General features: G+C 38.3%; 1 protein-coding gene across 2 annotated transcripts in view; it reads left to right on the top strand.

Annotated features, from left to right (window-relative positions):
- The window catches only part of HERC1 (HECT and RLD domain containing E3 ubiquitin protein ligase family member 1), a 219,080-nt gene that overhangs the window by 127,226 nt on the left and 64,105 nt on the right, over positions 1 to 27,749 (top strand). For both annotated transcript variants that reach the window (XM_073012219.1, XM_008016333.3), the window contains exons 26-37: positions 4,981 to 5,249; positions 7,650 to 7,865; positions 9,089 to 9,209; positions 9,435 to 9,672; positions 9,827 to 10,020; positions 11,417 to 11,572; positions 13,324 to 13,430; positions 14,267 to 14,377; positions 17,465 to 17,641; positions 23,188 to 23,427; positions 23,803 to 23,886; positions 25,716 to 26,236. In XM_073012219.1, coding sequence (XP_072868320.1) covers positions 4,981 to 5,249; positions 7,650 to 7,865; positions 9,089 to 9,209; positions 9,435 to 9,672; positions 9,827 to 10,020; positions 11,417 to 11,572; positions 13,324 to 13,430; positions 14,267 to 14,377; positions 17,465 to 17,641; positions 23,188 to 23,427; positions 23,803 to 23,886; positions 25,716 to 26,236 — 2,434 coding nt within the window. The remainder of the gene's footprint in view (positions 1 to 4,980; positions 5,250 to 7,649; positions 7,866 to 9,088; positions 9,210 to 9,434; positions 9,673 to 9,826; positions 10,021 to 11,416; positions 11,573 to 13,323; positions 13,431 to 14,266; positions 14,378 to 17,464; positions 17,642 to 23,187; positions 23,428 to 23,802; positions 23,887 to 25,715; positions 26,237 to 27,749) is intronic.

Here is a 27,749-nt window from a genome sequence, read left to right as displayed (position 1 = left end):
AGTGAGAATTCTGTTTTTTTCCCTTTCCTTTTTTTTTTTTTGAGACAGTGTCTTGCTCTGTCACCCAGGCTGGAGTACAGTGGTGCGATCACACGTCACTGCAGGCTCAACCTCCCCGGGCTCAAGTGACCCTCCCATCTCAGCCTTTCAAGTAGCTGGGAGGGACTACAGGCACATGCCACTATGCCTGGCTAATTTTATTTATTTATTTATTTATTTATTTATTTTATTTTTTTATTTTGTAGAAACGGGGTTTCGTCATGTTGCTCAGGCTGGTCTTGAACTGGGCTCAAGCAATCCGCCCACCTTGGCCTCCCAAAGTGCTGGAAGTACAGAAATGAGCCACCGTGCCTGGCCAAGAATTCTGTGTGCTTGTTTACCCCTTCCAATATTTTGAGGAGAAAATGTAAAATTTTTTCCCTCGTAACAGCTTTTGCAGTTTCTAGTCTCAGTGGTCTTGAATTACTAAAAGTCTGATGAGAGGAAGAGGAGAGAGATAATGATGTTGATTATATCCTGTTTACTGAAGTTAAATGGATGTGTAAATGACAATGGGGTTGTACACATTTTCAACTGCTCTTTCCATGCCTGCAAAGGCTCCTCCTTGAGAGGGCCCATTACCTGTAATCTCAGTATTTGACAATGGGGATACTAAGATTCACACTGTTGAACCACGATTGCGCCTTTTTCTTCCCTCACTTGAGTTAATGTTTCACAATTGGTCTAAGCCCTTGGTCTAAGAAAGTGAATATGTAGGAAGGGGCAGAGAAATGTGGGCAGATGCATTTAGTTCAGCCACCATGCTCAGCTATTTAGAGGCATCAAAGCTAAATGTACTTTTTTTTTTTTTTTTTGAAACAGTCTCACTCTGTAGCCCAGGCTGGAGTGCAGTGGCGTCATCTCGGCTTACTGCAGTCTCCTCCCGGGTTCCCATTCAAGCAATTCTCCTGCCTCAGCCTTCCGAGTAGCTGGGATTACAGGCACACGCCACTATGCCCAGCTAAGTTTTGTATTTTTAGTAGAGGTGAGGTTTCACTGTGTTGGCCAGGCTGGTCTTGAACTCCTGGTTCAACTGGTCTTGATCCCCCCGCCTTGGTCTCCTGAAGTGCTAGGATTACAGGCGTGAGCCACCGTGCCCAGCCAGCTAAATTTACTTCTAAAAGAGGTAGATGAAACATTTCTTCTGCTTAGCACCTCAGACAATATGAAATTCGTATTTAGTAAACATTTATAAACTACTTACTATATGGGCATTATTCTAAGCCCTTCACAAATATTATAATAACTCATTTAATTTTCATAACAGCCTGATAAAATTCTTGACGAAACCTGTAAAAATATGTTAGTAATTTGGTACTTTGATAAATCTTAAAAGATTTGCTGTGGTTGTGCAAAACTAAGCTGATTGTTCACAGAAAGACAGTACCTTTTTGCAGATACTTGATTTTAGTTTTCATATTTAAGCTGAAGATGATACAGTGAAAAGTTGTGGGGTATCAAAGCAGCAACTTAAGAAGCAACATCAGAAATCTTATTAGTTAAAATACTGTGTGTTTGATTTTCACCCCTAGGTCTTTAAATATTTTGTTAGGGTTTTATTGCTAAAATAATACTGGAAACATTTATCAACATGTGTGTTTCATGGTATAACATGTATGCGCGAAATGCTGTTTTGTCTGTGCATTTCAAATTAGATGATATAAAGAAAATTAAATGTAAATGTTTCTCTCCTGTATCAAATTTCTCCTTTTGTTTTCTGATTCTTGTGTGGTAGTGTATTTACTCCTTTTTGGCCAGTTGAGCCCCAGAAAAAAGAAGAGCTTCAAGCAAGTACATGATGGCATGTTTAATTTTTTTCCCCTTTTAGCTTGCCTACATATTTTATGGTTTATAAAGTATGTATTGCAGCTCTGCCATGTTCATTTTGAAAATTCCATTTAAAAACCAAACTTGTAAGGACAAGTAAACAATCTCAAAAATTTTTTGTTGGATTTTGCATTTTCTTTATATAATAGGTGATTCTGAAATAATACCAAGATTTGGGCTTTGTCTTAATTGTTATGTAGAAGCTTTTAATACCCCTTTCAGATATAATATTTTCTATATTCAGATAGTACAGAGCAAACCAAAGTTATCAGATTATTATACTTTAAAAAAAAAATTAAGTTCTTTCATCTCCCATTTCCAAATTATAAGTTTTTGTGTTTCAAGTATTTTTCATGTCAAACTAAATATTTTGTTGGAAATTATTTATCCTGATGCTTGTGTATAGTGTGTTTCCTGTTCTTAATATTTTATTTATATTAAGTTACATTTGGGTTAATTTCATCTGTTAGGGCTCAGCATACTACAGCTGGGAGGCCAAGACTGGCCTGGCACCTATTTTTGTTTATCAGGTTTTATTGGAACACAGCCACACTCGTTTGTTTAAGTGTTTGCTTTCATAGTACAACAGAAGAGTTGTGTAGTTGTGACAGAGACCTTATGGTCTGCAAAGCCTAAAATACTTACTATCTGGCCCTTTACAGAAAAAGTTTGCGGACCCCTGCTTTAAATTGCAGAGGATTTAATTTTGGACTTCGTCAGCCATTCCATAGAATATTTTGGTTTATATGAAGACAGTTCAGTATTGGTAGATTCATGAGTGAACCTTTATATAGGAAGGCAATTGAAATTTCCTTCAGTGATTTGTGAATTGGTTAATAATGAATATGTAAGACTACCTCCCATAAAATTAAGGAATTAAATGTCATTATTTGACAAACCAATTTTTTTGTGCCTCTGTTTCCTCAATTGTGAAAATTGGACTAAATAATCTTTAAGGTCTCTTTTTCTTCTGCAGTTCTAATACTAGTTCCTTGCACATTTTGTATTCATTTTGAAAAGTAATTTATAAGTATTAGTAACTAGAAAAACCTTTTATTCTGAAATTTTATTATTAAAAATAAAAAACACCCCCCAGAAAACAAGTTCAATGTGAGGAGTCAGAAGCTGTCATTTGTAAGTTAAGGCTAAATACAGATTCTGAATTTGAGGTGCTTTAAGGAAATGAAAAAAGAATGTATGTATTTTGTGCATTAGCCTCTGCTTTATTCTTTAAATATTTTCAACGTAATGCATTATGCATCTGTGATATTATTCTTTGGATTTTCAGTCTTTTCTGTGTTACATAAAAGAATATTCAGCTCTACAATTTGGGGAAATTGTTTGCTAGGTTGTTATTTTTCATGTTCAGCAAGACTGAAAATTAAGGTTTTTTTTCTTTGGAGGCAGGGTCTCACCCTGGCACCCAGACGGGAGTGCAGTGGTGAAAATTAAGCCTTTTTTAATCTTAATAATTCTTACTAAAACACAGAAGGCAGATAAACCATATATTCTTTGCCATTCTACATTATTTTACTAGGATAAATATAAATTATTTGATGGTTACTTTATAATATTAGCTCCCTGTTATGAATTTTGAAGTCCTAGGGTTTGACACCAGTATAGTAATTCAAAAATAAGATTATACATTGAATATTGTGTTAGTTTGTTTTCTCTGTGGGCATTAGTGTTTAAGTAGTTACCTTCTCAAACTTTTCTATCTAGTTATATAACTGATATAATTTGTATCATGCATATTTAATTGGGTGCCTTAAGATGCTTTCCTAATTGAGAAATTTAGTATATTCACATAATAGGATATTATACAGCAATCAAATAAATGAACCATGGTTACACATAGTAATATGGATGAATGTTAACAATATTATATTGAATGAAAAGAGTATGTCCAAAAAGTTGATATAAAATGATACTCTTTTAAAAGTCAGTGACAACTAAAACCATTATTCATCTCAGGAATACATTAAAACAATAAAAACAAGGAAATAACAAACCCAGGCTTTAGGATAATAAAACTTTAGGTAGCAAGAGATGGGCTGGAGGAGGAGTAAATAGATAGAAGCTACTGTTAGTTTTCTAGTTCTTGTGTTCACAGATATTTATTATAAATATGTGATTTCAAAATTGGGCCATGCATGGACCAATGATGAGAGGATGTCATGAACAAAAGGATTGTAGTTAATCAAATTCGTGTACCTGAGATCAGTTAAATTATAAAGATTTGTAAGAATTGGACATTTATATATTTATTTAAAGCTAATATTGACATATGACTTGGACAGTTGCCCTTGTATTCAAACATGTTAACATTTTGCTGTCTAATGTAAATATTTTAGCTTAAAAAATACCCACTGGCAAGTCTAGTGGTATTATATTTAGCAACTATTTTGATGCCACTTGATAATTTTATATAGGTATCATTTTACAGTAAATCTCATATATTCTTGTCTGTGAAACTTTGCTTCCTCTATATAGGAGTTTCACAACCTGCAGTAAATATGCACATGACACAGTCAGTGAGAATGTTCCTTATATTAATGAAACCCAAAGGGTGATGTTTGTGTCTCCTTTTTGTGTAAGTTTACTTGCCCTTCTATATTCATTTTTTGGTAATGTTTCATTGCAGATATGTAGAGACTTTGTTCAGTCTTAACTTGCTCTTTGTAATAATAGTGTTGAATTGGATGAAATCTTTCTGTTTTGAGTAGGTCTTACCAGCAGTGTCTTAAGTGCCTAGTTCCTTTTTGTTCATAAATGATGATCTGGTTTAATACTGCAGAGCATTTTAAGCTAAGCATTTTGAGAACAGCTTCTGCCTTTCTTTTTCTTGTGGCAGCGTGTTGCTAAAGCGCTTACAGAGACACTGGTACATCAGACAGGGCTTTCTCTTTATTTTCTTACATTGCTGTAATTTTTGTTTGTTTGTTGTTTTTACCAAAGCATTTTGCTCAGAATCACTTAATGCATGCGTGTATTCAAACATGAGTATCCATTTTTCACCAGTTGGTTATGGTAGCAGCACTCAGCCTTATCTAGTTTCAGAATGTATGCTCCACTTGATTGCTGTTGATATATGTTTATTCTGTTTGTATATAGGTCCTATGCACAGTCAGTTGGAATCCCTGAGTGACTCTTGGGCTCGCCTGAAACATAGCAGAGACTGGTTATGCAACTCCTCCTATTCCTTTGAGTCTGATTTTGATCTTACCAAGTCTTTGGGAGTTCACACTTTGATTGAAAATGTTGTAAGCTTTGTGAGTGGAGATGTGGGGAATGCCCCAGGTTTTAAAGAGCCAGAGGAAAGTATGTCTACAAGTCCCCAGGCCTCCATCATTGCAATGGAACAGCAGCAGTTAAGGGCAGAAGTAAGTCTTTGATATTTACTCCTTATGAGAGCTCTGGAAGCTTAAACTGAACCATTGAATGTATAGTTGTAGGGAAAACCTTTCCTTTTCTTCTATTTCTTGCCTTCACCTTTCCTCTACCTGAGCTTTTAAACATAACTTTCTTAACTAGAACAACACATTATTTTGTTTGAACTAGACAAAAGTGCATTTTAAAATTGTCATCTCTCAGAACAGTGTACTCAGAAGTCTTCACATGTCTCCTAGAAACTAGGGTGAGACTGGTTGATGACAATAGGTCATCAGAGCCGTTTTTTTTCTTTTTTTTGGAGATGGAGTTTAGCTCTTGTTGCCCAGGCTGTAGTGCAATGGCGAGATCTTGGCTAACTGGAACCTCTGCCTCCCGGGTTCAAGCGATTCTCTTACCTCAGCCTCCCGAGTAGCAGAGATTATAGGTGTGCGCTACCATGCTTGGCTAAATTTTTTGTATTATTAGTAGAGATGAAGTTTCACCACGATGACCAGGCTGGTCTCGATCTCCTGACCTCAGGTGATCCACTTGCCTCAGCCTCCCAAAGTACTGAGATTACAGGCCTCCTGAGCCACCGCTCCTGGCCCTGAGAACTTCATTTTTGACCCATTTGTCTCAGTTTAAATTAGACACCTGCTTTAGATTAGAACCTCACAGAAATAATTGCTGCAATCAAGACCCACTAATGAATGCTAAAATGAGTAAGCAAAACTTGAAAGAGACATAAGATGTTTGCATAGCCTTAAAGTTTCTCCCCCCAAATATTTATTAATTATTGTGGTTTTAACATGTCCACAATTTTTTCATAGTTCTCCCTGCGGGAAGTGGAGATTAATTCTTCGCTCCTTGAGGGTGGGCTGGACTTAGTGGCTTGCTTCTAACAAATAGGCTATGGGAAGGAGATAAAATTGTAACTTTACATTGCAGAAACCTGGCAGGTATCGCCTTAACTAAATGATTAAGATTGGCTGGGCACGATGGCTCACGCCTATAATCCCAGCACTTTGGGAGGCTGAGGTGCGTGGATCACCTGAGGTCAGGAGTTTGAGACCAGCCTGGTCAACATAGTGAAACCCTGTCTCTGCTAAAAATACAAAAATTAGCTGGGTGTGGTGGCAGACACCTGTAATCCCAGCTACTTGGGAGGCTGAGGTGGGAGAATCACTTGAACCCAGGAGGCAGAGGTTGCTGTGAGCCGAGATCGTGCCACTGCACTCCAGCCTGGACAACAAGAGTGAAACTCCATCTCAAAAAAATAAAAAAAATCAAGATTAGCATCACCAGTATTGGTGATGTGTGCATGTTGAAATCATGTACCCTTGATATAGTGTGATGAGAACACTTCATGTGGTGTTCTTCCCCCAAATCCATAATTCCTGTGTAATCATGAGAAAAAAAATCAGACAACCCAAAATTTAGGGACATCTACAAAATACCTGAACAGCTCTTCCAGAGTGTCAAGATCGTGAAAAATAAGAAAAGACAGAATCTGTCACAGGGTAGGAGAGACTGAAAAGTCATGGCAACTAAATGCAATGCAGTATATAGGGTTAGATCCTGGAACAGGAAATGAACATTATGGAAAAACTAAAATCCAAACGAAGTATTTTAACTAATACTGTTTTACTTTAGGTTTTGTTAATAGTATTATACCAATGTTAATGTCTTAGTTTTCATAAATGTACAATGGTTATGCAAGATGTTAACATTAGGGGAAGCTAAAGGAAGAGTATACAAGAACTCTCTGTACCATCTTTACAACTTTTCTGTATGTTTAAAATTATTTCAAAATAATGTTTTAGAAGAAGAAGGATAAGCTGATCAGCTACAGTGATGGGGAGTGTCTTCCTAGGGAAAATAGGGGCAGAAGTTCAAGAAAACCACAGATAAATAGTTCAGAAGTATTTCTCATTCCTAGGCTGAAGAGTATTCATTCTATGTAAACTTAATTAAGAAAGCAATAGCAGTGCTACCTTATAGTTTTGAAACCTTCACGTACATCTCCTTATGAGCTTCACAGTAGCTGTGTGAATAGATTAGATAAGGTATTATTAGTCTTATTTTATATATGAGGAAACAAATTCAGTAAGTTAAGAGACTTTCCCAAGGCCACACAGTAAGATAAAAGAGTCTGTCCTTGAAACCGTGTCTCCTACATCCAAAGCTACTACTTTTCCTATTGTACTCTAACCTTTTTTATTCTGAAGTATGTTTATAGAATTTTTAGAAATATCTTCATAAAAAGTAATAATAAAATAAATGTTTATCGTAGAATAGATTCATATGAAATGTCAGAATTTTCTAAGTGTTTAAAATACTGTCTTTGGCATCCAGAGTTTCTTTGTGTCTGAGTTCAGTGAAGAACTCTAAAATATGTTTTTTTCCTCAAGCTTCGTTTAGAGGCACTTCATCAGATCCTCGTTCTATTGTCTGGGATGGAAGAAAAAGGTAGCATCTCACTGGCAGGAAGCAGGTTGAGTTCAGGCTTCCAGTCATCCACACTACTCACATCTGTGAGGCTGCAGTTCCTAGCAGGGTGTTTTGGTTTAGGCACTGTTGGACACACAGGATCCAAGGGAGAGAGTGGCCGATTGCATCACTATCAGGTAGGTGACACCTTGCAGTATATACAGATTTTAACTGTCATTTTACAAAGCCACTTTAATAATGTGAAGCTTTTTGGTATTTATAATTCAGTTTAAAAATACAAAGACTTTAAATTTTTTAAGATAGCTCATTGGTTTCATTTCCTAAATATTGTGGTTGAGATTAGGTGAGCCATGGTACTATTGTACTATTGTAGATTATTTGCTGGCTCAGTTTTATTATCCAGTTTGGATGGGAATGGATCCAAATTAGGATAGGGATTGGAGTTTGGGAGGATGGGTTTCAAGAGCTTACATTTTAGATTTGATCATTAACCTAGTTTGTGTGATTCCTTTGATAACTTAGGGGAAAAAAAGTGTTAATATGTCTTTCATATTTAGGCAGGAAAAACTGCTTTGTGAGGAAATAGAAAGATTATACAGACTCGGCTGGGTGCAGTGGCTCACACCTGTAATCCTAGCACTTTGGGAGGCTGAGGTGGTCAGATCACCTGAGGTCAGGAGTTCAGGACCAGCTTGGCCGACATGGCGAAACCTCGTCTCTACTAAAAATGCAAAAAATTAGCTGGGCGTGGTGGCAGGTGCCTGTAATCTGAGCTACTCAGGAGGCTGAGGCAGGGAGAATTGCTTGAACCCGCGAGGTGGAGGTTGCAGTGAGCCGAGATCGCGTCACTATACTCCAGCCTGGGCAACAGAGCAAGACTCCATCTCAAAAAAAAAAAAAAATATTATGCAGACTCAAGAATTATCAAGCATTTAAAATTAAATTTGGAGGCTGGGCATGGTGGCTCACACCTGTAATCCCAACCCTTTGGGAGGCCGAGGCTGTTGGATTGCTTGAGCTCAGGAGTTTAAGACCAGCCTGGACAATATGGCTAACCCCTGTCTCTACAGAAAATACAGAAAATTAGCCGAGTGTGGTGGTATGTGCCTGTAGTCCCAGCTACTTGGGAGGCTGAGATGGGAGGATTGCTTGAACCTGGGAGGTGGAAGTTGCAGTGAGCCAGGATTGCACCACTGCACCCCAGCATGGGTGATACAGTGAGACCCTGCCTCAAAAAAGAAAAAAAATTATTATATACTTTTATATAGTGAAATATAGTAAATAATTAAAAACCATCATAAGGCTCTAGCATAGACTAGAAATAAAATGTTATTACTTCTTTTTGCAAGCAGGTATTATTGTTGCTAATAGAAAAAGTAAATCTTTATGTGTAATTCAGGATGGGATCAGAGCAGCTAAAAGAAATATTCAGATTGAAATCCAGGTAGCTGTGCATAAAATTTATCAACAGTTGTCTGCTACCCTGGAAAGAGCCCTGCAAGCAAACAAGCATCACATTGGTAAGTAAACTGTCCCCGCAAATACGCAGTGTAGGTTACATTTTACCCTGAGGTTATGGTACTAGTTACGTTCTATGTTTTGTGTTTAACGTTAGTAGATAAACCTATAAGTAAAGAATAAATAATTAAAAATAGTGTTTCATGTTATTAATATTTTAGAAAATGATTCATTTTAATATTTTGTTTACTGAAAGGAAGATTCTTAACTGTCTCTTTGTCTTTTAGAAGCCCAGCAACGTCTCCTTCTAGTTACGGTTTTTGCCCTAAGTGTTCATTATCAACCAGTAGATGTTTCTTTGGCAATTTCCACTGGTCTGCTAAACGTATTGTCACAGTTGTGTGGCACAGACACCATGCTAGGACAGCCCCTGCAATTGTTGCCAAAGACGGGTGTTTCCCAGCTTAGCACAGCTTTGAAAGTGGCCAGTACAAGGTTGCTCCAGATTCTAGCCATCACTACTGGGTAAGTATGGTAGATGTCTTTGTAGAACTGTATGAGGCCTGGTCTTCCTCCATTTTAAAATCCCCCCTTTCCCTCTATTCTGCTTTATGAATTTAAGCACTATGTTTGCCCTTCTGTGTTTTTGCCGCTTATTTTTTTCTTTTATTTCACATAGGACCTATGCCGATAAACTGAGTCCCAAAGTAGTTCAATCCTTGTTGGATCTACTCTGTAGTCAGTTGAAGAATTTATTGTCCCAAACTGGTGTACTTCATATGGCCTCTTTTGGAGAAGGGGAGCAAGAAGAGGGTGAAGAAGAAGAAAAAAAAGTTGACTCCAGTGGAGAAATTGAGAAGAAAGATTTCAGAGGTAATGTAAGCCTCTTTCTCTGTCTTTACTTACAAGCATTTATTAAATCCCCATTGTGTGCATATGATTAGAATGTAGAGTTACTCTTCCTTATGAACTATGACGGGATTTTTATTTATTTACAAATCCCTTTTCTCTTCACATATATATGGTTTAGATGAGCTCTGACCAAACATCCTCTCCTTAGAGTCTTTTACCCCTGATGTTGTGACCATACTGCCCATTCTCTAGGTTCAACCTTTCCTTGGCTGTCTGGGCTCTGAGACCTAGATTTTAGATGACTGATTTTCCCCAGGTTGTGTTTTGCCTAGGGGGAAACTCAGATATTTTCTTATCATTTGTTCCTGACAAGCCATCTCTAACCTTGATCCTGACAAGCCATCTCTAACCTAAGTCCTGACCTAAATTTTCCTCCAGGCCAGGCGCACTGGCTCATACCTGTAATCCCAACATTTTGGGAGGCCGAGGCGGGTGGATTGCTTGAGCCCAGGAGTTCAAGGTCAGCCTGGGCAACATGGTGGAACCCCATCTCTACTAAAAAAAAAAATTAGCCTGGCATGGTGACCCATGCCTGTAGTGCCAGCTACTCGGGAGGCCAAAGCATGAGAATCGCTTGAACCCAGAAGGTGGAGGTTGCAGTGAGCCAGTATCACCACCACTGCACTTTAGCCTGGATGACAGAGCGGGACCCTGTCTCCAAAAAAAAAAAATTTCCCCCAGCACCAAGGGTTTTGATATCTGTTTGTTTTCTGTTTTTTGTTTTTTTGTTTTTTTGGTTTTTTTTGAGACAGTCTCACCCTGTCACCCAGGCTGGAGTGCAGTGCCATGATCTGGGCTCACTGCAGCCTCTGCCTGCCAGATTCAAGCGATTGTCCTGCCTCAGCCCCCTGAGTAGCTGGGGCTGCAAGCATGTGCCACCACACCCAGCTAATTTTTGTATTTTTATTAGAGACAGGGTTTTGCTATATTGGCCAGGCTGGTCTTGAACTCCTGATCTCAAGTGATCTGCCGGCCTCAACCTCCCAAAGTGCTGGGATTACAGTTGTGAGCCATTGTGCCTGGCCTGATACTTGGGAACTGGATTATAATTAGGAGGAGCTCGACTTCTTCCTAGGCTGTTCTGTTCTCTAGTCACCAATAATTCTTTATTTTACTTAGTCATCATAATCATAGCATATTCATTTTTATTCTACAGAGATGTAAAAGATGTTTCACATTTAGGCTTTATTTTCTGACCTTTCTCCATTCTATTCTTTAAGTTTTCAGAATTCAGTAGCTGGCAATCTAAGATTTTGAGTTAGATTTGTGCTTACTGTGGTTTCCATGTAAATTATGTGATATGAGACTATTTCTTGTTGGCTCTTGGTTGTAACTTAAACTTGTCTCTTCACTGTAGCTGCTCTTAGGAAACAACACGCAGCCGAACTCCATCTAGGGGATTTTTTAGTTTTTCTTCGCAGAGTTGTATCTTCAAAAGCGATTCAGTCAAAAATGGCTTCCCCAAAGTGGACAGAAGTGCTTCTAAATATAGCATCTCAGAAATGTTCTTCAGGTATATGTCCTTTGCCTTTGTCTTACAGTATTTATAGATATTACTTGTATTTTATTAAGATAATGCCAGACTTTAGCAACACTCTATGAGTAACCTTGCTTTGAAGACTTTTCTTTCTTATTTTCTGTGTACCTGTTTGATCAAAAGAAAACTCTTAATTTCAGAAGTAAAAATTGGTGGAAAATAAATAATGTAGCTCTGGAGAAGATCATGGAATTTATCTAGAGAACTTCATCCTCTTTGTTCAGATTACAAAACTAAGAGTCAGGAGAGAACATCCTGTTTAATATGATATTTTAGCACAGATTCTGACCTTGCTTCTTGGATTATCAGGATGCAGATCTGAATTTGTACAGTCTCTCTTAACATGTTGTGGTTTCTGTTGCCTTGATTGTGACTTTTGATTGTTTGATATTTATCACAGTTCTATAGAATAAGCTTAATCCCTGGTCCTTACCCTAAAAGGTCTGCTTACATAGATTACAGTCAGTCCTTTCCTGTTCTCTTTTGCTAAAATTGTGGTAAAATGTACATAACATAAAATTTACCATTTTAATCATTTAAATTTAGTGACATTAAGCTTACTCACAATATTATACAACAATCACTGGCATCCATTTCCAGAACTTTTCATAATCTCTAGTCTGTTTTAAGTATGCCAAAACATAATGTGAATCTTCTATGGCACATGGTATTTTGTATGTTTACATACTCAATATACTTTTTTTCTTAATTAGTATAACTTACAACTGCTCCTTTTTTTTTCCTTGAATAAGGTAAGGCTAATATTAAGTTTTAAGAAGATAAAGAAAAAACAGATATTCATTTATTTTCAACTGATCTTATTACAGTTATATGTATTTTTAATTACATATTTATGTATCAATATCCTATTATCTACCTTGGATTACTTCATTTATTTATTTATTTTTTCTTATTTTGAGACAGAGGCTCTCTGTGTCGCCCAGGCTGGAGTGCAGTGATGTGATCTCACCTCACTGCAACCTCTCACTTCTGGGCTCAAGTGATCCTCCCACCTCAGCCTCCCAAGGAATCGCAGGCATGCACCACCACTCCCAGCTAATTTTTGTATTTTTAGTAAAGGCAGGGTTTCGCCATGTTGGCCAGGCTGGTCTTGAACTCCTGGCCTTAAGTGATCTGCCCGCTTCAGCCTCCCAAAGTGCTGGGATTACAGGCATAGGTCACCATGCCCGGCCCTGGGCTTACTTTAGAAAAGTACAGCCTCTTTACTGCCCGTTAACCCTAACAATCCCTGTGAGACAGTCAGTGCATGGACGGCGATAGGCAATGAGAAGGAATAATAAGCATGAGCTTTGGAGATTAACAGACCTGTTTAAAACTCTACCTCTATGAACTTGTGTGGCTTTGGTCAAGTTACATAACTTTTCTGAGCCTCATTTTTCTCAACAGTAAAATGGGGCTGTAGTTCAGTTTGTGAGGATTAATAGAATATATGTGTGTGAAAAGGGTAGCATAGCATAATATCTGGCACAGATACTTTTTTACAATGCTTTTTCCATTACGTATACAGAAAAACTGACATAAACATGAATGTATTCATACACATTCATGGGTACAGGATGGATCCAGAATTCTTGTGATAATAGTTTGAAATCAAGTTTGTTCCACCCATAAATGTTGAGCAGCCTCAGGAATTTTTTTCCCAGAAGTTCATTTTAACTTTGAATTTAAGTCACATTGATAATAAGAAAATGTCTTTTCCCTTCCAGGTATTCCTCTGGTTGGTAACTTAAGAACAAGGCTCCTTGCACTTCATGTCCTTGAAGCTGTGCTGCCAGCTTGTGAATCTGGTGTAGAAGATGATCAAATGGCCCAGGTTTTTATTTTTAAAGTTGTTAGAAGATATTTTCCATATTTGCAAAATGATTCACCCAAATCTGTACTTAACAGTCTCTTCAGTTGTAAATGTGTCTTTTATTCAATAGCATAACGTTTACTTTTAGGACTGCTTTCTTTGTTATTTCACCCCCAAGGAGAGAGCAAAAAATAAGTTATGGGGTGTGAGAAGTAGAGGGATAGAGAATACTCTGCAAGCTCAGAAGGAAAGAAAAATCTGGAATTTCTTACTAGGTTTGGACCTCTATAGGAAGAAATATGTGAGAGTGTTTGTCCTAACTAGAGGTCTAAATAGTAAGGCAAAATGGGACCCACTTTCTTATGAGTTAATATTTCTTTTTTTTTTTTTGAGATGGAGTCTCGCTCTATCGCCCAGCCTGGAGTGGGTGCAGTGGCGTGATCTCAGCTCACTTCAGCCTCCGCCTCCTGGGTTCAAGTGATTCTCCTGCCTCAGCCTCCAAGTAGCTGGGACTACAGGCACATGCTACCATGCCTGGCTAATTTTTGTAGTTTTAGTAGAGATGGGATTTCACCATGTTGGCCTGGCTGGTCTCAAACTCCCAACCTCAGGCGATCCACCCGCCTCAGCCTCCCAAAGTGCTTGGGATTACAGGCGTGAGCCATTGTGCCTGGCTTCTAATGGGTTACTACTTCTAAAAAGTGATATTTAACTTATAACCACTAAAAGTAGCTGTTGAACACTGGTATAATCAAACTTCGCATGTGACTTAATATTACAGTTAACATGATACAGCTTTTCTAAAAATACTTAAAGTACTTCTTACAAATTTTATCCTTTTTTCTTCAATAAAATAGATTGTTGAGCGCTTATTTTCCCTTCTATCCGATTGTATGTGGGAGACACCCATTGCTCAGGCCAAACATGCTATTCAGATAAAGGAAAAAGAACAAGAAATAAAACTACAGGTAATTGGTTTTTCCTAAAAGGTGTTTCTTAACAGCATAAGTGAATACTCTGTCACTTGTCTCTGAATGCCTGTTCCTCTAAGGCACCTTGTTCTATCATTTATTCCATCTCTTCTCTCAGCATTCTGTCTCCCTCTCCACTGATTCCCTCCCCTCAGCTTATAACCATGCTTAACTCATTTCTCCTCTCCTGAATCACATTTTTATCTGTGAAGCCTTCTCTGTCTTCTCCCTTGTCCTGCACTACTAAGCTTCTTAGAAGAGTAATCTGCATATTTCAGTCACTTTGTTTCAGTCACTTTCTTCTTCTTATCTCTTCTACCCGACCATTTATCTTCTATCAAAATGCAAAATTAAACAACAAAGATAAGTGTTTGTTGCTAAATATAGTGCATCCTTTTTTTTTCTACTTCTTACTTTACTTCTGGAAACTCTAGCCTTCTGTTATTTTCAAAGTGCTTTCTCCTAGATCTCCTTATATTCTCTGCCAATCCTGATTCCTTTTGAAAGCAACTCTTTTTTGGTGCCACTTTTACCTTGCCTTCATCCCAAAATGTTGGTGTTCCACAGAGTCTGATCCTTAGCTTTTCCAGCAGTCTCATCCATATCCAAAGCAGGGGACCAGTCAAAGCATGTTGATGCTTTGATTTATGGTTTTAAAAAATCACTCTGCAGTGTCTTCCAAACTTAAGTGCTAGCCTGGGTGTCTCCCCCTCAAACCCTTCCCCCCGCCCCTTTTTTGGTCCCATTTCTGATTGAAAGCACCACCATTCACCTAGTTTCCCAAACCCAAATTCCTGGGAATTTTAGATTATCCTAATGTCCCCATGCCTGTAGTCACTAGCCTCTATTGATTTATAGCTTGTGCATTCATCTCTCCATTTAACTTAATTCCTATCTTGGTTTTCATGATTCCACACTTTTCCTAGTTCTACTTCTACTTTGATGGAATGAGCTGTCCTCATTTTCCTTTATAAGTTCTTCTTCTTCTATTCAATCTAAGTGTTGGATTAATCCCCATTCCTTCTCAAGGAAACCTTATTCAGACTCATATGCCCATTTCTTATTCAGACTCATTAATCCCCATTTCTCCTCAAAGAAATGTTATTCAGACTCATTTAAGACTTGATTCCCAAGTTTTAAATTCAAGTTCTGGCATTTCTCCTGAATTCTACACTTGTATCCCCATCTTCTACTAGTCTTATCACTTAAATGTCTAATAGGCATCTCATACTCAGTATATCAAAAATGGCGCCCTTAGTTTAATCACATTCTGTTTCTTCCCCCAGGCTTTCCTAGCCTCCTAGTGAGTTACTCAAGTGAAAAACCTAGGAGTCATCTTGATTCCTCACCCCCATGTCTCCATCCATACAATCTCTAGATTCTGTTGGCTTGTCTTTAAAATGTAACTTGAATTTGCCTACCTCCTCATCTCTTCTGTCATCACCCTATTCCTAGCCATTATCGTCTCTGGCCTGAACTATGCAGTAACCTCCTAACTGTTCTCTCTGCTTCCATTGTTATGTCCTAAAGTCCATTCTCTACACAGGGTCCAGAATGATCTTTTAAAATTGTAAATCAGAGCATGGTGGTCCCCTGCTTAAAATACTCCAATGGTTTCTCATCATTCTTGGGATAAAATCTAGGGTTCCTTGTCCTCTCCCCTTTGCTCACTATAGTCTAAGCAACTTGCCTTCTTATTCTTGTATTTCTTGAATACAGTAATCCTGCTCATTCCTTAGGGCTTTAAACTGGCTATTACCTCTAGATGTTTCTTAGAAATTTCTTGTCATTCAGGTCTCAATTATTGCATCTTCAGAGAGTCCTTCCCTAATCAATCTAGAGAGTTGCCACACACTCTTTGTCATGTCACCTGCTTTAATTTCAACATATCACTTAATCTTTGTATGATCTTATTTACTTTTTTTGGTCTCTCTCTTCCAAAATAAGTTGTATGAGAGCAGAGACCTAATACCCTGCCGAATATGGAGGACCTGATAGGATACCTGGCAGAGAATAGATGCTTAATAAATGCACATTGAATGAATGAATTCAGGCCCTCACAATTTTTTTTTTTTTTTTTTTTTTTTGAGGCAGAGTCTTGCTCTGTCACCCAGGCTGGAGTGCAGTGGCACGATCTCGGCTCACTGCAACCTCTGCCTTCTGGGTTCAAGTGATTCTTCTGTCTCAGCCTCCTGAGTAGCTAGGATTACAGGTACCCGCTACCACACTTGACTAATTTTTGTATTTTTAGTAGAGACAGGGTTTCACCTTATTGACCAGGCTGATCTCAAACTCCTGACCTTGTGCTCTTCCCGCTTTGGCCTCTCGAAGTGCTGGGATTACAGGCGTTGAGCCACCACACCGGGCCGCCTTACTATTTCTTACCTGAACTTGCAGCTGATTAGTCAGTCTCTCTGCCTTCATCCTATATACCCTTGGTAAAATGATGTTTATAAAGCACAGATGTGATCAGAGATCTCCTATATACATCATTCTGTATGGGCTTCCCTAATGTCAGTAGAGTAAAATTCAAACAAGGACACACAAGGTTTTCCATGATTTGATTTCTTCTTCTCTCCCTGTACTTGTTTTCTGCCAGTTTCGTCTTCCAGTCATTACATACTGCTTGTCTTTAAATCACTGAACTCTGTTGTACCTCTCTGCCTTGGAACATGCTGTACACACTGCCTCTTAAAATGCCTCTCTCCTTTGACCAGCTGCTTACTGCCTTCTCATCATTCAGGACTCAACTTAGAAGTCACCTCCTTTTGAACATTACCTTGTCCTTCTCAAGCATGGTTAGACACACTTTTATGTTTCTACTATACCTATTTTGTAATTTTTGTTATTCTCCCACTGTAATACTAGCATTATGTATTTGTCTTCTGTCCACTAGTGACCTTAAGCTCTTTATGGGAAGGGACCATGCTCTATTTATCATTGTGTTCCCGTAGACCTGCACAGTAACTGATTCATAGTAGATACATAATAAATATTTGTGGAATAAAACCAAGGAGCCTCAGAATATATCTTACCTGAGATGTGGGTTACTCCAAAATACTGACCCAGCTTCTTTTCTGGTAGAAGCAGGGCGAGTTGGAAGAAGAAGATGAGAATCTTCCTATCCAAGAAGTATCCTTTGACCCAGAGAAAGCTCAGTGTTGCCTAGTGGAGAACGGACAGATTTTAACTCATGGCAGTGGAGGGAAAGGATATGGATTGGCATCTACAGGAGTAACTTCTGGGTGCTATCAGTGGAAGGTATGTAGAAAATCTAAGTAGTTTTTAGCATTTTGTCTTTTAGTCCTTTTTTCCCCCAGGTTCTTATAATAAATGTGTAGAAAGACTGAAAAAAAAAATCATGATATGTAAATGTTCTATTATTATGTAAGATAATATAAATGGAAACCAAGTGAAGGATATACAGGAACTCTGTGCTATTTTCATAACCCTTATAATTCTAAAGTTATCTCAAAAATTTTTTTAATGGATGTTTAAAATCATGCTGTAGCCCTCCCATAAGGAGTCACACAGAACACATTTTCCTCTAGCAATGAAAATGAAGCAACGTGTGTGATGTTTTTGTCTAGGAAAGCCCGTTAGAGATTCAGTGCCCACAGTTTTTATAGGGAACTGTTCATATTGTTACCCTCTGCCTGACATGTACTAAAATTTTAGATTCCCAGAAGGAAAGCTAGTATTTAGCATAAACCATATTGTTCGTACAATCTAGATACAATAAGCCAGCCTGTATCAGTTGGGTAAAATTTTTATCAGTATAGGGGACTGTTGACCAGTCAAGTTCCCCCATGCCAGCCAAGGGCCAACATTGCAAGCAGGCATTTCTAAGGATAGTAGTCTCTGTTGTGTTAACTCCTCGTTTTGCACAGTCTACTCCTTTATCTCTTGGGCATGGTGTATATACAGTAAAACTATCAATAGGACCCCATGCAGCAGGATAAGACAGACCAGTAATACTGACTTCGCTTATGCCTTTTAAGGGTCCTAGACTTAGCCAGTTACAACAGATCTCATTAACCAACAAGTCTATCTTAAAAAGCCATGTGGCTTCATTCTTAAGCTTTTGTCTTAACTTTTAAAGTGTAGATTAGGCATCATTTTAGCACAGGACAACTCTGGCCAGTCCAGGACTGAGGTATTATCATGATAAGGTGCACACACAAGAAATATAATCCCTTAGGGCATATGTGTTGTCCTTGGAAACAAAGAGTTTATAATTATTAGGGCATCTCTAATCAGAACATATAATAGGCAGCACAGGTTAACATGACACCAATGTCACCTGCCCCCATAGGGCCTTCCACTCTGTGCTCCCAGTTCAGTCTGAATAATTAAGTTGAGTCTTGGTTTCAGAGGGACCGTCTGAAAGCAGTCAGTTTTAAAGGATTTCGTTTTCTGTGACATCATTCCTATCTCAAGAGTGTGGATGACATCTCGAGGTGTTCTGTGGAAATTGCGGGAACTGGAGCCACCCACTGTTGTCTTTTGACAGACTTGACAAATTTGATGAGAAGCTCAGCAGTCAGTTTGAATTTAAAGTGCTCACAGCAGCTTTTAAGACAAAATAGTTTTGTTTTCTTTTGTTTGTTTTTGTTGAGATGGAGTCTCACTCTGTCATCCAGGCTGGAGTGCAGTGGTGGTCTGATCTTGGCTCACTGCAACCTCCGCCTCCCGGGTTCAAGGGATTCTCCTGCCTCAGCCTCCCAAGTAGCTGGGACTGCAGGCACCTGCCACCACGCCTGGCTAATATTTTGTATTTTTAGTACAGACAGGGTTTTGCCATGTTGGCCAGGCTGATCTCAAACTCCTGACCTTGGCTTCCGAAAGTTCTGAGATTATAGGTGTGAGCCACCACACCTGGCCCAATAGATTTTTTCCCCCCTAGAAGATAGAGAACTTTTAGGAACAGTTCTGAAAAACAGATCATTAATGCCCTCCCTACTCCATATTTTCCCAAGTCTTGAGTTTTTGTTTTTTCTCTGTATGAAATTGAGTGTCCCATTTAGTAATTACAACTTTAAATTTTTTAATTTTTAAAAATCATTTTTTATTTTTATTTAGACCTTTTGTCCAGAAGGATTGGATGCAAGAAGAAGAGTTTTCATACAAAAACATTTACATATACAACTTAACCAGAAAGGTTAGGAATTGGCCAGGACAAAATTTCAGTTACAGTTTATTTTTTTCAAAATAGGTTTATAAAACTTTCTGCGTCTTTCATCCTAATCATTTATCCAGTGAGCAGTCTGGAAAAGATGAGTTTCTTTCTGGAAACAGTTTTATTTAATAAACTGCCTTATTGGTATGTGTTATCAGGAGAAAGGTCAGGGATGCAGAGTCAAATGATCAGTCCCTTGTTGCAAACTGCAACTATTCTAGAAAGCTTAACATGTTGGGATGTCACCTAGGGGGTGTTGAGAGTACAATCTCTTAAAGAGTGGATGGAAGTATATTGCTCCCAGAAAACAAGCTCTTTTCATGGATACCTGCAAGAGACCTGGACAGTCCAGCCAGCATCCAAGATGTTTTTCAGACTTTGTGGCCCCCACAGAGGGGGAGTGTTCCAAATCCACAACAGTCCCAGATTTTGAGTTTTGTTCATTCAGCTCGTGCCTGCTTTTAGCTGAGCACAACTCACTTTGGGTTGAAATAACCTAGAGCACACAGTGTCAGGTTTTAGCTTAGAGTCAGGTCCAGGCAATTAGAATGTGTGAGTTCAGGATTCCAAGCCATCAGCTTTTTGGGGCAGCAGTTAAATCTAGACAGAGCCAGTTATGGGGGCATGTGCCTATAGTACCGGTACTTGGAAGGCAGAGGCTGGAGGATTGCTTGAGCCCAGATTTTGAAGCCACTGTGAGCTCTTGTTTACACCACTGCATGCCAGCCTGGGTAGCAGAAGAAGACCCCATCTCTTAAAAACAAAAACAAACCCTAGATGGTGTAGGACCTGACAATAGTGTTTTAAGTCCAGCCTTGTAAATAAGGCTTTTCTAAGCTCTGTTTGCTTGTCAATCTTGGAGTCCAAATTGACCCACTCAAAAATATGTACCTAGGCTAGAAAGTCATCAGCCTGTAAGTGTTAGACATATGATTTTATAAGAACTCATTGGCCACTGAATGTTTTTTAAAACTAAAAGCACATCTCTATATCTCCATCTAGAGCTTGCCTCTCTTTTATTTTATCTCCATTTTCCCAGAGGCTCCAATAGGAAAAAATCATAGCAAAAACCCACCAGTTATAGACACTTGTTTTGTTTCTAAAATAGAGTTTAAATTCCAATCCACCCACCGGTGACAAAAAAGCAAGTAAGTTATGTCCCACTAATATGTTTTTCTTTTGGAACTTTCTCTGATCAGGATGATACTTTAGCACTTATGAAGTTACAAGTTTGTAACATTTTGCATCTTAATTTTTTTTTTTTTTTTTGAGACAGAGTCTAGCTCTGTCACCCAGGCTGGAGTGTAGTGGCACAAGCTCGGCTCCCTGCAACCTCCACCTCCCAGTTTCAAGGGATTCTCCTGCCTCAGCCTCCTGAATAGGTGAGACTGGAGGCCCGTATCACCATGCCTCGCTAATTTTTGTGTTTTTAGTAGAGGTGAGGTTCCACCGTGTTGGCCAGGCTGGACTCGAACTCCTGACCTCAAGTGATCCGCCCCCTCAGCCTCCCAAAGTGCTGAGATAACAGGTGTGAGCCACTGTGCCCAGCCTTTGCATCTTTTTTTTTAAAATCATACTTCCAGATGTAATTGCCACAAAACAAAGCTGTTTTTAAAAGTTTTCTTCCTCTCTTCTCACATCTTAAGTTTACTCAAACCTCTAGCAATCAATTTAGCATTTACAAGGTCCATTGTGGCAGGGGGAGAACCTGCTGTAGCAGTAGCAGCAGCCCAGCTTAAGAAAATAGCTGGAGTAGTTCCTTTTTATTCTTGTTTGTTTGTTTGTTTGTTTTTGTATATTTTGTAGAGATGGGGTTCTTGCTGTCTTGCCCAAGGTAGTCTCAAACTCCTGGCCTCAAGTAGTCCTCCCTCATTAGCCTCCCAAAGTGCTGAGATTGCAGGTGTGAGCCACTGCACCCACACTCAAAGCTGTCAGGGATTTTTGAACCCTTTCCCCTCCCACTGGAGGAGAGAGCAACTACAAGCTAATTTTTCTACTCTGGTTCATCTGAAGCCCACTTGTGGGAATATTGGGGCCCTTTCTCTTCAGGAAAGAAGTTGTTCCTGGAAGAAAGAACAGCACAGTTTTTACCTGAGCTGCTCTTTTTTCCTAACTTTAGCTAGCAAGGCCAAGAGCATCCGGGGTAGCAAACCAACTCTCTTGTGGTTGGATTTATCTTAAAAATTGATAGGTAACTTTTCCCCTTCACAACAGATAGCAGCTCACCTTCTGTTTCACACTATGTGTAACTACATAGCCACCTAGGTACCAGAGTTTTATCTTTTCCTTTCGTCTCTTTCTTTCTCCCCAGCAGTATTTAACTATATTCTAGTGCATCAGGGTTGTTCTAGTGAATCTCATTGCTGCCACTGCTAAGTCATGAGTCCCCAAGACCACCCTCACATTCAGAGATTCACTAGAAGGACTCGTCAGACTCCACATGTTGATACACTCATGACGGAGACTTGCTATAATGCTGCAGTAAGGATATACCCAGATAATAAGGGAAGGACACAGGTGAGGTATGGAAGAATCCTTGTATAGGCTTCCTTCTGTTCTCTCCCTCCCATGAGCACAAGTGCACAAGCTTTCCCAGCAAGAAAAATAACGTGTGTGATGTTTCTAGAGAACCCCATTAGAGATTGAGAACCCAAGGTTTTTAATGGGGGCTGGTCACGTAGACACCTTCAACCTGACATATACCAAAATTTCATACTCCCAAAAGAAGAGCAAGTATTCAGCATAGACCACATTGTTTGTTTAAATGTTCTAGGTTAGTGAGTCATGTTTGTCACTTAGGGGAAGTTTTTTTATTTTGTGTTTTTTTTTTTAAATCAGTGTAAGAAACTTTACTAGTCAAATTCCCGGATACTAGCCAAAGACCAGTGTTACAAGCATGCCTTTTTGAAAATAGTAGTAGTCGTCACACTAGGTGTAGTGGCTGATGCCTGTAAACCCAACACTTTGGGAGGCCGAGGTGGGAGGATTGCTTGAGGCCGGGTATTCAAGACCAGACTGTGTAACAAGACCTCATCTCTACAAAAAATAACTAGCCAGGCATGATGGTGTACACCTGTAGTCCTAGTTACTCAGGAGACTGAGGTAGGAGAATTGCTTGAGTCCAGGAATTTGAAACTTCAGTGAGCCATGATCACGCTACTATACTCCAGCCTGGGAAACAGAGTGAGATCTCATCTCTTTAGAAAATTAAAAACAAAACAAAACACCTAGTCTCAGGCTTGCCATATTAACTCTTTTTCTAAACCAAAGTATATGCAAGAGAGTAGTTAAAATCTATATATAAAGAGTTAAAATTTTTCGTTAATTTCTGGACAAAACATACTTCCTCAGCTTCATTATTAAGTTGTAAGTTAGAATTGCTTATTTTAAATACTGTAGATATTCAAAGGTTATTCTAAGTATTCTGCAAGATAAAGAATAAGTTTGTTTTAAAATCTTTCTAAATTGATGCGATTATTTTCATGTTATTTTCACTTATGCTGAAAAGAACATGTTTCCATAAATGCATTAGTATTATTTATAAACATATTCTCAGTATTGGTTAATGCAGTTAATAGTATATAAATATATTTTTTGAGTATTAATGAATATCCCACTTTTATTTTAGTTTTATATTGTGAAGGAAAACAGAGGGAATGAAGGCACGTGTGTTGGAGTTTCTCGCTGGCCAGTACATGACTTTAACCACCGCACTACCTCGGATATGTGGCTCTATAGGGCCTACAGTGGTAACCTCTATCACAATGGAGAACAGACTCTCACATTGTCCAGCTTTACTCAAGGAGATTTCATTACCTGTGTGTTAGATATGGAAGCCAGGACCATTTCTTTTGGGAAAAATGGAGAGGTACCGACACCCATTTGCAAGCATTACATTTTTCTTGTTTCTATTTATAGTCAACTTGGTTATTTAAGTGCCATTTATTCAATTTATAGATTATCTACTCATCTCTCCTTTCTCTCTAATACTTTCTGGTTCTTAAAATATTTATTAACAATAAACAGAAGATAGTTAAATGCCAATAAGATTTTTCAAACAGATGAACACATTATGATAACTTATTATATGTAGAATTTTCTTGGTTAGCAAGGTTAATTGAGAATTTGATCTAGTAACTTTTGTTCTGTCTCGTAAAAGCTTTCAGTTCTAATGTGGTTAGATATTATCAATTTAAAAAATTCCTATTTCCTTTTTCTTTTCCTCACCACTGCCACACTGTAGGAACCCAAATTAGCTTTTGAAGATGTGGATGCAGCAGAGTTGTACCCATGTGTGATGTTCTATAGTAGCAATCCAGGGGAAAAGGTAATGAAGTCTCAAACCTTTATTTAAGAATATTTGTTACTTTATTGTTTAGCAGCATCAGATGGAGTTTATAAATATAATAAGCTATTTCTTCTGCCATTAAAAGTACCTGACTTAGGTAATCCATTCTTCTAGAAGAAGGTTACTTTCAGAAATTGACTTTATGATGTATTAATATTAAGACACTATTTCATGTTCTGGCAATTTGAATACAGTGAGCCAACTTTCAAACATATGTGCAGTCACAAGAACTATAGGAACTAGTTTAGGGATAATCTAATTCATTGGCAATTATGGATATGAGAGAGAAATCTAGACATAATCTTAAATGTAATAAGATGCTATCAGCTGAATAATAGAAGTTCTAGTCATGATGAGGAAACTACCTTTCATGCAGCTGGGGGAATTTTCAGGTGTTGTAGATGGTGTGAATTTGAACTTCATGACAACAGTATTAATAGGATACCCTCCATTGTAAACTTTCTTTTTCACCTCATCTAAAACCCAGGCAGAGAAAAACTGTGATCTCCCTGTGCTGGTGGGTGGATTTTTTTTTTCCCTACTCCATCCTTTCACTTGCGGATGCATAGTACAGCTTAAGTCAAGTCTCAAGAATTTCTAACCATTATGTAGTAGAAAGCTTTCAAGTTATATCATGTGTAATATTTCCATAATGAAATTGCTGGACCTGGTAAATTCTAACAAAAAAAATTACCTTTTCTGTGTTTTTAAAAATACATATTTTTAATGTCAAGGAATTATAATTTAAGGCTGGCTGGGAACTGTTTCTTGGACAGCCAGGCAACTAAAACTGAACTGGAGATGAAGTAAAGATGCAGCCCAGTGCCTGATATCATCCCTTGCCCTATGTAGGTTTGCAGCCCAAAGTAGTTTATGTCATGTTCTGGTTCAAATTTTCATGTTATTTTCACTTACGCTGAAAAGAACATGTTTCCTTAAATGCATTAGTATTATTTATAAACATATTCTCAGTATTGGTTAATGCAGTTAACCAATGATGGCCTGGTGCTTTGTGCCATCTGTGAACCTTGAAAAGATTCATTCAGCCTTAGACTATGTATCAATCAATTTATTCTGTCTAGAAGACATTTTTGATAAATTTTAGAACCTTTGAGAAACACAATACTAATAGTCGTTAAGTTTTTTTTAACATTTACAGTGTGACTGGCACTGTACTAATAAGCACTTTATGTGCATAATCTCATTTAATCTTTAACTGTAGGAGACAGATGCTATTATTAGTGTCAGTTTTTAAATGAAAAGCTAAGGCTTAGAATGATTAAATAATTTCCTAAGATTATACAAAGTTATTACTTGAAGCCAAGTTTTGCTGCTCTTTTAACTTCTGTGTCTTATTTGCAATGTGTATCCAGATTGTGACTATTCCAAATGTTCAGATGTATGATTTTTACTTTTGCACCCCTTGAACAATGTAAAATGTCCAGGACTCATTATTCTAGAGTCTTGAGGATGAGAAAGAGTATATCCTTAAGGCTTATTTTAGACTAAATTGAGTCAGTCACATAAGGCTTGGTCTCTATATTCATCTTTCAAATTGTCCTAGCATCTCTGGAATTCATGAGTTACAGGAAATTTAAACAGGGCAGCTTATTCCAGTGGACCATACTACTACTAACTTCAGTGTATCTGTAACATTTCCTTACTCTTTGGGGGCGAGTTGGTGTATAATTCACAAGTATGAAGAGACCAAATACTAGTTCAACATGGGATTCTACATGTTAGAATTTATAGTGTCTAAGAAGAACTATTAATAGCATATGTTTTCCACCCTCTTTACTTTTATATAGGTGAAAATTTGTGATATGCAGATGCGTGGCACACCCCGAGACTTACTTCCAGGAGACCCTATTTGTAGTCCAGTAGCAGCAGTGCTGGCTGAGGCCACTATTCAACTCATCCGTATCCTTCACCGAACAGACCGTTGGACTTACTGCATTAACAAAAAAATGATGGAAAGGCTGCACAAAATTAAGATATGTATTAAAGAGTCAGGTCAGAAGCTAAAGAAAAGCCGCTCGGTTCAGAGCCGAGAGGAAAATGAAATGAGAGAGGAGAAGGAGAGCAAAGAGGAAGAGAAAGGTAAACATACTAGGCATGGCCTCGCTGACCTCTCAGAGCTGCAGCTGAGGACTCTTTGCATAGAGGTGTGGCCTGTGCTGGCTGTGATAGGAGGAGTTGATGCTGGTCTTAGAGTTGGAGGTCGGTGTGTTCACAAGCAAACTGGGCGCCATGCCACGCTGCTGGGAGTGGTCAAAGAGGGCAGCACGTCTGCCAAGGTCCAATGGGATGAAGCAGAAATTACTATCAGGTATGATCTGTTGAGTTACACTTTTAGCAAACGAGTATATAATGGTGAAATAGACCATTGCCTGTCGACAGTGAGTAATCACGTATTTTAGGTGAGCTGCCAGTTAACTTTTAAAAATATTTCTCATGCAACTAGGTGTTTGTACTGTAATTTCTTAAAGGAGAATTTCCTAAACCCATGTTCTTTGAAATACTAGTGGGTTTTAAAAATACATAGTCGTTTTGTTTTGTTTTGTTTTGGGGAAAAAATGGTAAGCTCATTAGTTTATATATTTAAGTGGGATTCTTCTTCCAATTTTTCATTTGGTTTTTTGCATTTTGATCATTTCCGTTACACACTGGCATAGTAAAAAGCCAGCCAGCTAATCTGTTCATTGCATTTTGTGGTTGCAAGGCTCTGAATATTGGATATGAACGTTTGATGGACTGAAATTAGGCTTTGCATTATCAGTAATTTTAAGTATTCTTACTTTTTGTAAAACCCCTTATTTCTGTCCCCTTAATGTAAACATTTTGAATAGATGTGAAAATTACATTTACTTGACTCAAACAGGGTATTTAAAAGCATTTAGGTGTGTTTGCATTCAGAGAGGATTTGTGCAAAGTACAAATTTCATATGTTTACAAGGAAATGCAGGGTGAGCATCCCAAATCCAAAAATTCGAAATCCAAAATGTTCCAGTGGGTATTTCCATTGAGCATCATGTTGGTGCTCAGAAAGTTTCGGGTTTTCACTCGAAGGAGATGCTCACTGGGGCATTTCAGATTTTGGATTTTTGGATTTGGGATGCTCAGCTGGTAAGTACAATGTAAATATTCCAAAATTTGGGGAAAAAAATTCTGAAATCCAGAACACTTCTGATCCCATGCATTTTGGATAAGGGATACTCATCTTGTCAAGTATCTTCTTTGATAAGGAGACTCATTTATCTAATGACTCTACATAATTGTATCATTTGAAAATATGGATTTATTGGTGATATTATATAACTGTTCATTACACTGCCCAATGTGATTCCTGTAAAGTTACATGTTGATATGACATAGAACAATATCTTTTTAAATTTTATTTTATTTTATTATTTATTTTTTTGAGATGGAGTCTTGCTCTGTTGCCCAGGCTGGAGGGCAATGGCACGATGTTGGCTCAGTGCAACTTCCGCCTCCCGGGTTCAAGCAATTCTCCCACCTCAGTCTTCCGAGTAGCTGGGATTACAGGCACCTGCCATCATGCCCAGCTAATTTTTGTATTTTTGTAGAGATGGAGTTTCACCATGTTGCCCAGGTTGGTCTTGAACTCCTGATCTCAAATGATCCATCTGCCCTGGCCTGCCCTGGCCTCCCAAAGTGCTGAGATTACAGGCATGAGCCACTGAGCCTGGCCAGAACAATATCTAAAACAGTGGTTCTTTGTGGTTTGGGAGTGGTACTGTTTCAGAATTTAGTGAACGCTGTGGATCATCTTAGCCAAAAAATACATATACATAAACTTTACACACAATTTCAGGGGTTAA

The sequence above is a fragment of the Chlorocebus sabaeus genome, chromosome 26, assembly GCF_047675955.1.
Source record: "Chlorocebus sabaeus isolate Y175 chromosome 26, mChlSab1.0.hap1, whole genome shotgun sequence".
NCBI lineage: Eukaryota > Metazoa > Chordata > Mammalia > Primates > Cercopithecidae > Chlorocebus > Chlorocebus sabaeus.
Note: the sequence above shows the minus strand (reverse complement) of the source record. Positions and strands in the feature narration are given on the sequence as shown.